The sequence below is a fragment of the Sus scrofa genome, unplaced genomic scaffold (assembly GCF_000003025.6).
Source record: "Sus scrofa isolate TJ Tabasco breed Duroc unplaced genomic scaffold, Sscrofa11.1 Contig2458, whole genome shotgun sequence".
Classification (NCBI taxonomy): domain Eukaryota; kingdom Metazoa; phylum Chordata; class Mammalia; order Artiodactyla; family Suidae; genus Sus; species Sus scrofa.
In genome coordinates this window covers 33,979-45,688 of record NW_018085095.1, presented here as the reverse complement: position 1 = coordinate 45,688, position 11,710 = coordinate 33,979, and the positions used below count along the sequence as shown (strand labels likewise).

The following is an 11,710-nucleotide window of genomic DNA, read 5'->3' as shown; positions in this document are numbered from 1 at the left end:
TAAGAGATGTGGAGGAAGAGAGAAGGCCCTGAGGATGTAAGAGATAACTTGTAAAGGAAGAAGAGTGAAATGCCAAGAGCAGGAAGCTAAGCCCCTCCCTTACCCCTGGAAGGGATGCCTTCCCAAGCTTGCTATTTCTGCTCCCACAGACTTTCCCAGTCCCTTTCTTTTGACTTCCCAGTAGCCAGTGCTCTGTAATCGTCCAGGTCCTAGACCTCAGTTTTTACTCCCTTGGGTGGGGCTCTCTGCTGCTAGGGGTGAGCCCTAATTAATGTCGTCTATGTTCAGCTGCCACTCGGACCTCATCACACACTCTTGTGCTAAAGGAAAGTTTCTCAAAAAGGATAAACGCAGTTATTATTACATGTTGATGCTCTTTGTAGCTCCGCCTTTGGCCTCTGGGCATGGTGGTTTTAACCAATCTCCTAAGAGTGGGCCCATAGGTATTCTTAAAGAATTTTATGTTATGTGAGAGAGCAGAATCCCCTTGCTCCATAAGTCAGTTTTGTGAATGGAGAGAGTACTCTGTGGAGCACAGAATCCCACGCCTCAACTGTGCCATCAAAGCAACATAAACATTTTAGAACGTTCTTGATGTGACACACAACAAGTGTTTATTAATTTGGAAAATTCGTGACTTAAACATGCCAAGGAGAATATACTCTATATATTCATAACACAATTTTTTTTTTTTTTTACCGACTCTGCTGAACAAAACAGATCAATTCCTGGCTGTCATGGACTTCATTCCTACACCGTTTACCTCTCTCTGACAACTTGCTTGAGCTTGAACTCTTTCGGTCTTTTTGTCTTATTGAGTAATAGATAATTGGTTATCCCCAGAAGATATTGATACATTATTGTTAACTGAAGTTTCATGTTTGTTTAGATGTCCTTACTTTTTATTTACTATCATTTTCTGCTACAAACCCCATATTACATTTTTTATTTTTTTCATTTATAACAATTTTTATTTTTTGCATTATAGCTGGTTTAGATGTTTCTCCTCTTGGCTATGGCAATTTCTCGGATTTTCCTTGGTTTGAAAGTGACCTTGACAATTTTCAGGAGTCCTTGTCAGGAATTTTATATGTCATCAAACTGAGAGTTGTCTGGTGTTTTTCTCATGGAAAGACAAGAGGAAGATTGCAGAGGTAAACTGCCATTTTCATCACATCATATCAAGTGTATATGCTATCAACACGATTTATGTTGGACTCATTGACCTCACTGAAGTAAGGTTTATGAGCTTTCTCCACTGCACAATTATTCCTTTCCACCTCCCATTTCCATACCATACACCGTGGAAAGCATCACTATGTGTGAACCCCCACATCTAAGGAGTGAAAAGTTATGCTTCCCCTCCTTGAGGACAAAGTAATACAACCTATGTATATTACTTGGAATTCATTTACATGAAATGTTTGTCTCTTTTTCTCCTGATTAATTAATTTAATCATTTGTTTTTTTATCAAGATGGATGGACTTATGCATATTTATTTTATACTTTAGGTTAAGGCAATATTATTTAATCTTGTTATTTAAATTGTTCCAGCTTTGGCCATTGGGAGCCCTTTCATTTGGCTTCTGCACCTCTTTGATATGCCCTCATCAACTTTTTTAGCCCTTTTTACTTTCTGATACTACAAAATGCTTCAGAGCCAGTCCTAGAATCAACCATTTCTCCGTGGAGCCCCGCATGGTTCTTTTTATTGGAGAATGGTAGTAAAAAGTACATCTGGGAGTTCCTGCTCTGGCTCAACAGGCTGGGCAGTGTTTTGCGAGCATTGGGATGCAGGTTCCATCCCCAGCCTGGCACAGTGGGCTAAGGATCTAGTGTTGCCGCTGCTGTGGCTTCAGTGGTGACTTTGGCTCAGATGTGATCCCTGGCCTGGGAGGCTAAAAAAGCTGCTGGGAGGCTAAAAAAGCAAACAAACAAAAAGCAGTATCTGGTTGCTAGGTTTGTGGAGCTTCTTTTTTAAATCTTTCCTTACTTTCATTGATCAAACAAAGGAGATAGGGTAGACTTTAAAGATTTGTCTTCTTTTGAGGTGATCCTGTCTTTACTTTTGGTTCTGGATCAAGGTTGTTTCCTGTTGTTGCTACTGACATTTCCTAAGTGCACATTCTAGTAAATTTGGAAAATTTAGCACGAATCTTCTGTTAATATCATCTGTGGATCTACTTGTAAATCAGGAAATCCCTCTACCTCCAGAAAGAGTTCACTGAGATAAATAACTAATCCTATGGCTGGGATTTTTGGTGACAAGTAGTTCAAATCTGAGGGAAGGGATACCGATTCTTAGCAAACATGAACCCTTAAAAAGGAGCTTATTTATACCTCTCAGAGTGCCAGAATCTCCTCAATACCATCTCCAAAGCTATTGTGATCCCATAACAATCTCCATTGTGTGACCGTTTGCTCTTGATGGATTACCTCTCTGAAGCAGGTGACATTTTTATCTTCAGCAGCTGTTATCATTTCTCTCTTATACAGGTTGCAAATTTGACTTTAAGAAATCTCCACAAAATAGTCCTAATTCTGCTTGATGACTTCTCAGGATGACCACTGTTCCACATGCTTAGTCCTTTAGGTGTTTGAATATTATTACCTTAATCGCCCAAAGGTTTTTCCTTTTCAGATTGTATTATTTTCTTAAGGCTACTCTAACAAATTACCAAAAACTTGGTGGTTTAAAAGATCAGAAATTTATTCTCTCCCAGTTCCGAAAGCCAGATGTCTGAAATCAAGGTCTTAGTAGCAGTGCACCCTCTCTGAAACCTCTAGGTGAAAGTATTTTCTGTTTCTTCCAGCTTCTGGTGGTGACACAGACATTCCTTGGTTTGTGGTTATATAACTTCTATCTGTGCTTCCATTTTCCCAAGGCCACCTTCTCTGCATGTATCTCTTATAAGGACATTTATTTTTGAATTTAGAGCCTACTTGGAACATTGAGGAAGGTTTTCTCTCAATATCCTTAATTTAATTACATTTACAATTGCTCTTTTTCCAGATAAGGTTGAGTTCATAGGTTCTGGGGATTAAGACATGGATCGATCTTTCGGGAAGCCACCATTCAACCACTCCACAGGCTCAACATCTTCAATCATTTTAACCATTTATTCTTCTTTGGGGGGTGTCCAAATTATTCTCAGTTAGAGTTGTCATATTCTTTTCATGATCAAATTTGTCAATTCCTTATCAAACTATGCCTCTAAGAACATGGTAGGTCCTGATGTAATCAGTGAATACTAGAATGAGACTACTATATTTTTCTGTATTGAGCAGTCAAATGAGTCCAATGACACTCATCAGAACATCAATGACAACTTTCAGAGAAGAGGGAAGTTTCTTCTAGAACTTGGACTCTATCATTTTCATTGCTTTCTTTTAATTGCTTGTTCATGAGAGAGACTGTGAAGGGAAACAGGAACCACAGGAGAAGGAGTGGTAGCTAGCAGGATCATGTCTAAGATGAGGTAGGTACTGAGTGTGGTTCTATCCCCTACCAGCGCTTGCCTGGGAGATTGAAGGATGCCCTGGAGGATTTCGTGTCCTTTCTCATCCTTATGCTCCTCCTTGTGGAGAACTTGTAATGTCACAGTGTTCTCTGGGAATTCAGAAGGAAGAGAAAATTTGAAACGGTTATCCATTCGATAACCAGAGATGGTTTTCCTGTGATACTGGTAAATGAAACATTTCTTTTCTCTCTCTCTGCTCATTCATTATGCTTGATGCTTAGAGATGCTGATTGAAGGGGAAAAAAATCCCCCAAAGAGAAAGAGAATCCTTTTATACACTTGTTGACCATCTCTTCTGCACAGGGGACTCTGCTAGGCATAAGAGGATGTTGGCTCCCCTCAGAGAATGCATGAGTAATGAAATGGTGTAAATATAGAAGTAACAATAATTCAAGAGGTATACCTTAATTTACGTTTTTGAGAATACACTTTTCTTTAGTTGTCATATAGAAGAGGGAAGAAATGATGTAAACTTTAAGTTTAACAGCATTATGGTTTCTTATTTCCCTGTGCTAATTCAGACTCTCCTTCCCTCACTTTTAGTTCATTAATTCAAAAGGAAAATAGAAACTTCCAAAGTAAACCACATAGGGTATATATTCCCAAATGACTGTTTAGTAGTATGTGCACAGAATAATGATTGGACACTATTCACAATACAAACATTGTCAGAATTTAATTTTTATTTTTTGGTCTTTTTTTTTTTTTTTTTGCCTTTTTTATGGCCACATTGGTGGCATATGGAGGTTCCCATGCTAGGGGTCTAATCAGAGCTGTAGCTGCCGGGCTACACCACAGCCACAGCAACGGGGGATCCGAGCTGTGTCTGCGACCTACACCACAGCTCATGGCACTGCCGGATCCTTAACCCACTGAGTGAGGCCAATGATTGAACGTGCAACCTCATGGTTCCTAGTCGGATTCGTTAACCACTGAGCCACATCGGGAACTCCCATGTCAGACATTTTAAAAGAGGACATATGGGATCAATTTCCAACAAAATAGGCTGTTATTTCATTCCATTTAATGTCTGAGTAATATTCCATCGTGTATATGTACCACATCTTCTTTAGCCATTCCTCTGTCGATGGGCATTTAGGTTGTTTCCATGTCTTGGCTATTGAAAATAGTGCTGCAATGAACATCGGAGTACATGTGTCTTGGAGAGTCTAGGTTTTCTCTGGATAGATGCCCAGGAGTAGGATTGCTGGATGAAAGTGTAGTTCTATTTTTTCTTTTCTGAGGAATCTCTACACTGTCTTCCACAGTGGTTGCACCAATTTAAAATCCCACCAACATTTTTATCCACACCCTCTCCAGCATTTATTGTTTGTAGACTTTTTTTTTTTTTTTTTTTTTTTTTTGTCTTTTTGCTATTTATTGGGCCGCTCTCGCGGCATATGGAGGTTCCCAGGCTAGGGGTTGAATCGGAGCTGTAGCCACCGCCCTACGCCAGAGCCACAGCAACACGGGATCCGAGTCGCATCTGCGACCTACACCACAGCTCACGGCAACGCCGGATCGTTAACCCACTGAGCAAGGGCAGGGACCGAACCTGCAACCTCATGGTTCCTAGTCGGATTCGTTAACCACTGTGCCACGACGGGAACTCCTGTTTGTAGACTTTTTGATGATGGCCATTCTAGCTGGTGTAAGGTGATAACCTGATTGTGGTTTTGATTTGCATTTCTCTAATAATGAGTGATGTTGAATACCTTTTCATGTGTTTTTTGGCCATCTGTATGTCTTTGGAGAATTGTCTGTTTAGCTCTTCTGCCCATTATTTGATGGGGGGGTTAGTTTTTTTGTTTTTTGGTATTGAGCGGTAGGAGGCGTTTACAGATTTTGGAGATGAATCCCTTGTCAGTCGCTTCATTTGCAAAGATTTTCTCCCATTCTGTGGGTTGTCTTTTTGTTTTGTTTAGGGTTTCCTTTGCTGTGCAGAAACTCTTAAGTTTGATTAGGTTGTATTTGCTTACTTTTGTTTTTACTGTCATTACTCTAAGAAGTGGATTTGAAAAGATGTTGCTGTCATTTACGTTGGAGCATATTTGGCCTATGTTTTCCTCTAAGAATTTTATAGTGTCTGGTCTTCTATCTAAGTCTTTAATCCATTTTGAGTTTATTTTTGTGTATGGTGTTAGGGACTGTTCTAATTTCATTCTTTTCTGTGTGGCTGTCCAGTTTTCCCAGCACCACTTATTGAACAGGCTGTCTTTTCTGCATTGTATAGTCTTGCCTCCTGTGTCATAGCTTAGATGGCTGTATGTGCGTGGGTTGAATTCTGGGCTTTCTATCCTGTTCCACTGATGTATATGTCTGTCTTTGGGCTGGTACCTTACTGTTTTGAGGATTGTTGCTTTGTAGTATAGTCTGAAGTCAGGGAGCCTGATTCCTCCAGCTCCATTTTTCTTTTTCGGGATGTCTTTGGCTATTCTGGGTCTTTCGTGCTTCCAAACAAACTTTAAAATATTTTGTTCGAGTTCTGTGAAAAATATCCTTGGTCATTGGTTAGGGGTTGCATTGAATCTGTAGATTGCTTTGGGTAGTATAGTCATTTTGATAATATTAACACTTCGAATCCAAGAGCATGGCATGTCTTTCTATCTATTTGCGTCATCTTTGGTTTCTTTCATCAGTGTCTTCTAGTTTTCGGAGTACAGGTCTTTTGTCTCTTTAGGTAGGTTTACTCCTAGGTATTTTATTCTTTTGGATGCGATGGTAAATGGGATTGCTTCCCTAATTTCTCTTTCTTTCATTGTTAGTGTATAGAAATGCCATCGATTTCTGTGTATTGATTTTGTATCCTGCAACTTTGCCAAAGTCATGAATGAGCTCTAACAGTTTTCTGGTAGCTTCTTTAGGATTCTCTAGGTATAGTATCATGTCATTTGCAAATAGTGATAGTTTTACTTCTTCCTTTCCAATTTGGATTCCTTTTATTTCTTTTACTTCTCTGATTGCTGTGGCTAGGACTTCCAAAACTATGTGGAAGAGTACTGGCGAGAGCGGACATCCTTGTCTTGTTCCTGATCTCAGCGGGAATTCTTTCAGCTTTTCACCATTGAGAATGATGTTCGCTGTGGGTTTGTCATATATGGCCTTTATCATGTTGAGGTAGGTTCCCACTGTGCCCACTTTCTGAGTGGTTTTTATCAGAAATGGGTGTTGGATTTTGTCAAAGGCTTTTTCTGCATCTATAGAGAGGATCATATGGTTTTTATTCTTCAGTTTGTTAATGTGGTGTATCACATTGATGGATTTGTGGATATTGAAGAACTCTTGCATCCCTGGGACAGATCCCACTGGATCATGATGTACAATCCTTTGAATGTATTGTTGTATGTTAAAGTCCCCCACTATGATTGTGTTATTATCAATTTCTCCTTTTAAGGTTGTTAGCAGTTGCCTTATATATTGTGGTGAACGTATGTTGGGTGCATAGATATTTAAAATTGTTATAACACCTTCTTGGAGTGATCCTTTGATCATTATGTAATGTCCTTCATTGTCCTGAAAATATTCTTCATTTTAAAATCTATTTTGTTTGATATGAGTATTAGCTACTGCAGCTTTCTTTTGATCCCCATTTGCATGAAATATTTTCTTCCATCCTCTCACTTTCAATTTGTATGTGTCCCTACAAGTGAAGTGGGTCTCTTGAAGACAGCATATATATGGGTCTTGTTTTTGTATCCATTCTGCCAGTCTATGTCTTTTGGTTGGGGATTTAGTCCATTCACATTTAAGGTAATTATTGATATGTATGTTTTTATCGCCATTTTCTTGATTGCTTTGGATTTGTTTTTGTTGCTCTTTTTTTCTTTCCTTCTTCTCTTCTTCTTTTCTGCCTACAGAAGTTCCTTTAGTATTTGTTGTAAGGCTGGTTTAGTGTTGCTGAATTCTCTCAGCTTTTGCTGATCTGAGAAGGTTTTGACTTCTTCTTCAAATCTGAAGGAGAACCTTGCTGGGTAGAGTAATCTTGGTTGGAGGTTTTTTCCTTTCATCGCATTGAGTATATCATGCCTCTCCCTTCTGGCCTGCAGAGCTTCTGTTGAAAAATCTGCTGATAGCCTTATCGGGGTTCCCTTGTATGTTATTTGTTTCTTTTCCCTAGCTGCTTTCAAGATTTTCTATTTGTCTTTAATTTTGGTCAGTTTGATTAGTATATGTCTCAGGGTGTTCCTCCTTGGGTTTATTTTGTATGGTACTCGTTGTGCTTCCTGGATTTGAGCGAGTGATTCCTTCCCCATGTTAGGGAATTTTTTGGCTATTATCTCTTGGAATATTTTTTCTGTTTCCTTCTCTCTCTCTTCTCCTTCTGGCACCCCTATAATACGGATGTTGGTGCATTTCACATTGTTCCAGAGTTCTCTGAGACTCTCTTCATTTGTTTTCAATCTTTTTTCTCTTTTCTGTTCTGCTGTGTAATTTCCACTAATCTGTCCTCCACCTCGCTTATTCATTCTTCTGCCTCCTGTATTCTGCTGTTGGTGGCTTCTAATGAATCCTTTATTTCAGTTATTGTATTTTGCATCTCTTCTTGCTTAAGTTTTTTATCTTGTATCTCTTTGGTCAGTGTTTCCTGTAAGTTATCCATTTTTGCCTCCAGTTTATTTCCAATATCTTGCATCATCTTCAGCATCAACAGCCTAAAGTCTTTTTCCTGGAGGCTGAGAATCTCCTCATGGCTTAGCTGTTTTTCTGGGGTTTTTTCTTTCTCCCTCATCTGAGTTATAGTTCTCTGTCTTTCATTCTTATAGGTTTTTGGTATGGTGACCTTTTTATAGATAATAGAGTTGTAGCCTCTCTTACTTCTGATGTCTGCCCCCCTGTAGCTGAAGTCAGTATGGGGGCTTGGTGTAGGCTTCCTGATGGGAGGGGCTGATGCCTGCCCCCTGGTAGGAGGAGCTGATTCCTATCCCTCTGGTGGGTGGGGCTTAGTCTCTGGATGGGATTAGAAGCAGCTGTGTGCCTGAGGGGTCTTTAGGTAGCCTGTTTACTCAGGGGTGGGGCTGTGATCCCACATGGATTGTTGTTTGCCCTGGGGCTTCTCAGCAGCTGGCTGACAGGTGGGGCCAGATTTTCCCATAATGGCCACCTCCAGAGAAAGGTGCTGCTGCTGAATATTCCAGAGAGCTTTGCTTCCAATGTCCTTCCCTCACAACAAGCTACATTCACCCCTGTTTTCTCAGGATGTCCTCCAAGAACTGCAGTCAGGTTTGACCCAGATTCCCTTGGAGACTTTGCTTTGCCCTGGGACTCAGTGCACGTGAAAGTCTGTGTGCCCCTTTTAAGAATGGGGTCTCCGTTTCCCCCAGTCCTGTGGAGCTCTTGCACACAAGCCCCACTGGCCTTCAATGCCAGATGCCCTGGGGCTCTTTCTCCCTGTGCTAGATCCCCACACGTGAGAGTTTGATGTGTGGCTCAGAACTCTCACTCTTGTAGGTGAGTCTCTGTGAACCAGTTAGTTTCCAGTCTATGGAGCTTCCCATCCAGGAGGTATGGAGTTGTTTATATCATGAAATAGACCCTCCTACCTCTTGATTTGTCCTCCTCTTTTTCTTCTGGAGTAGGGTATATTTTTTAAGGTTTCCGGTCCATTTTGGTGAAGTGTGCTCAGACTTTAGTTGTGAATTTTGTTGTTTTTAGGAGAGAAGTTGAGCTCCAGTCCTTCTATTCTGCCATCTTAATTCTGTCTCCACAAAGATATTTTAAATAAATATCTATGTGTGTACAACAAATACTGAAAATCAAAGAAACTCAAAGCACCCCCTAGATTACCCAATATTTTAACAGATAATAATGTGTTTGAAACATTAAATTGTAGCCATTTTAAACTGCAACATTGTGTTTTGAGCATATGTACACTGGTATTCATGGGCTGAAATCTGAGGACACTAACATGAAAAATACTTTCTTTGGTCAGATACACCATGTTCCCTATTTTCTTGGAGACACCCTAAATAGTTTATAGATATTTATCCTATAGGAACGTTGACTTAGAAGACACAGAAGATGGGTCAGGTCTCAAGTCAGACACAATTTAATAGATTGTGAAAAGAAGTTCAAGTTATGAAAGAGTATATTCCTTGGTTGCTCTTATGCTTGACATAATCTTAGGAAATTTATTATATTCATGGTATTCTGGACAGACAGGCAGATTTATTTTTCAGATGGTGAGATCTCATGATTATTTTTTCTTTATATATTAGAGGAACGAGGAAATCGAAGCTGGTGAGTCTATCAAGATCCAGCAGGGAACTTGCTTTTTGTGGAGTGGCTGGAGGATTCCTGGGTAAAAGTGAGCTGGATCTACCCAGGGCCAGAGGAGTCCTGACAGAACGGGAGCCTTCTGGCCCATGCCTACGACCATTGCCAGAAACTTGATAGTCCACTTGTCTTTGCAGCAAATGTGACCCTGGATGAAGCCACTGCCCATCCTGCCCTCCTCGTGTCTGAAAGAGGGAGGCGAGTTACCTGGCAAGAAACTTGTCAAGATCTTCCCAGATCCACACAGAGATTCAACTCCATTCCCTGTGTGCTGGGTCAGCTGCGCATCAACTCAGGGAGGGCCTACTGGGAGGTGGAGGTTGGGGACATGCAATCTTGGGACTTGGGAATTTGTAGAGATAATGTGACCAGGGAGGGGGTATTCACTATGTCCCCACAGAATGGTTTCTGGGCCATTAGGCTCTATGACGGGGACTACTGGGCCCTCACCTCCCCGGAAACTTCTCTTCCTCTAAGAGAAAGACCCCTTAAGGTGGGGATATTCCTGGATTATGAGGCTGGAGATGTATCTTTCTACAACATGACAGATGGATCCCACATTTTCACCTTTCCCCAGAACACATTCTATGGTGTCCTGAGACCACTTTTCAGACTTTGGTCCTCTGACTCGGGCTCCCTAACCATCTGTTCAGCTGAAGGAGAATGTACTGATATAATTCATAAGTCTACCCTCCAGGCGAAATGATCACTTTGCCCCAAAGAAGATCGCATTTCTCCCCTAGCAAGATATAAATACATTTTTTCCTAGTCCCTACTGGTTCATTGTCAATATAAAGCTCTGTGACACAGACTTGATGATTGTCCCTCATATCAGTTCTTCCTGTTTTTGTCATATATTCCTTCTCATTATTACCTTTTCCTATGACAACCTCCTACAAGTATTAGATTTCTTACACCCCCTTAGTGCATGTGACTAAAGGATGGTGTTGTATTAAAAGGTGAATTACAAGGATGTGTCCTTAAAGGAAAATTGTGTCTTTCTTTTCTTCTTTACTTTTCTTCTGGCTATAAAGTGTCATGATTAATGGAACTCAAAAGACATATACGACCATGTAATATGACGCAGATGGTAGAGAAATTGAAATGAACTTGGGAGTCTGACAACTCCATGGAGCCCCTCTATTGCCCAATTCTAGAATTCTTTTCTGTGAAACATAAACATTTATATCTTTAATCAATTTATGTGTTGGATATTTGTCCCTTGTGATTGATTCTTACCCTTACCAGTGCCCTCTGCCTTTAAGTTGGGCAGCAGATGACATCCACATTGAATATGCAAGTGAAACTGGAGGTATAAGTCCTGTACTTGGTTACATAGCTACTCCTACTCCTGCACTGTGTCAGTCTCATCAGGCCCCTTTATGTCTCCTAATTCATTCGTCACTCCTGACTTCACTTCCTACCCTTTTCCCTACTTGGTGTCATGGCTAATAATTTCAAGTATTCTCTTCCTACGAAATGGAAATCCTGGTGTCATTGTTTTTCTGCCACAATAACTTGGCAAAATACAAATACAAATTAATCTAATTATACATTTGTATACTGGCAGCCTAAAATGCTATAACAGTCTACCCAAATGAGTAGATGTTTCTTTCATATATGTTTAACAATCTTTCAACTCGTGCACACCACTACTATCCCGTAATCCTCTCCAGCCATTTGCATTCCCTTACTTTTGGTAGGCAGTTTTCTTAAACATTTCTCTTTCTTTAAACTTGCAACTACTGACTCCTTATTCTCAGTTTATGACTGTATTCCTTCTTTGAATTTAATAATAAGAAGAAACCGAAGAAAAATCCATCATGAGGGAACTATCTGAACTTTTTAGCAACAAATAGAACAAACTTATTCAATTCTGTATTTCTCTGTTATTCCTTCCTCACTGTTATATTAG

The 11,710-nt window shown here is 40.2% G+C and overlaps 1 protein-coding gene across 1 annotated transcript; it reads left to right on the top strand.

Moving 5' to 3' along the window:
• The first annotated feature begins 271 nt into the window (after nucleotides 1-271).
• LOC110258586 (butyrophilin subfamily 1 member A1-like) lies at nucleotides 272-10,990 on the top strand. The gene is made up of 4 exons (XM_021081838.1): nucleotides 272-443; nucleotides 989-1,154; nucleotides 9,740-9,759; nucleotides 9,933-10,990. Exons 1-4 carry the CDS (start codon nucleotides 272-274, stop codon nucleotides 10,499-10,501), a joined length of 927 nt encoding a protein of 308 aa, XP_020937497.1. The 3' UTR covers nucleotides 10,502-10,990.
• The last annotated feature ends 720 nt before the right edge of the window (nucleotides 10,991-11,710 follow it).

Coding starts and splice junctions, on each gene's coding strand:
- LOC110258586 (XM_021081838.1), top strand. CDS start 272: ATGTCGTCTATGTTCAGCTGCCACTCGGACCTCATCACACACTCTTGT. Junction 1,155..9,739: donor ACAAGAGGAAGATTGCAGAG/GTAAACTGCCAT, acceptor TATATATTAGAG/GAACGAGGAAATCGAAGCTG. Junction 9,760..9,932: donor GAACGAGGAAATCGAAGCTG/GTGAGTCTATCA, acceptor TTGTCTTTGCAG/CAAATGTGACCCTGGATGAA.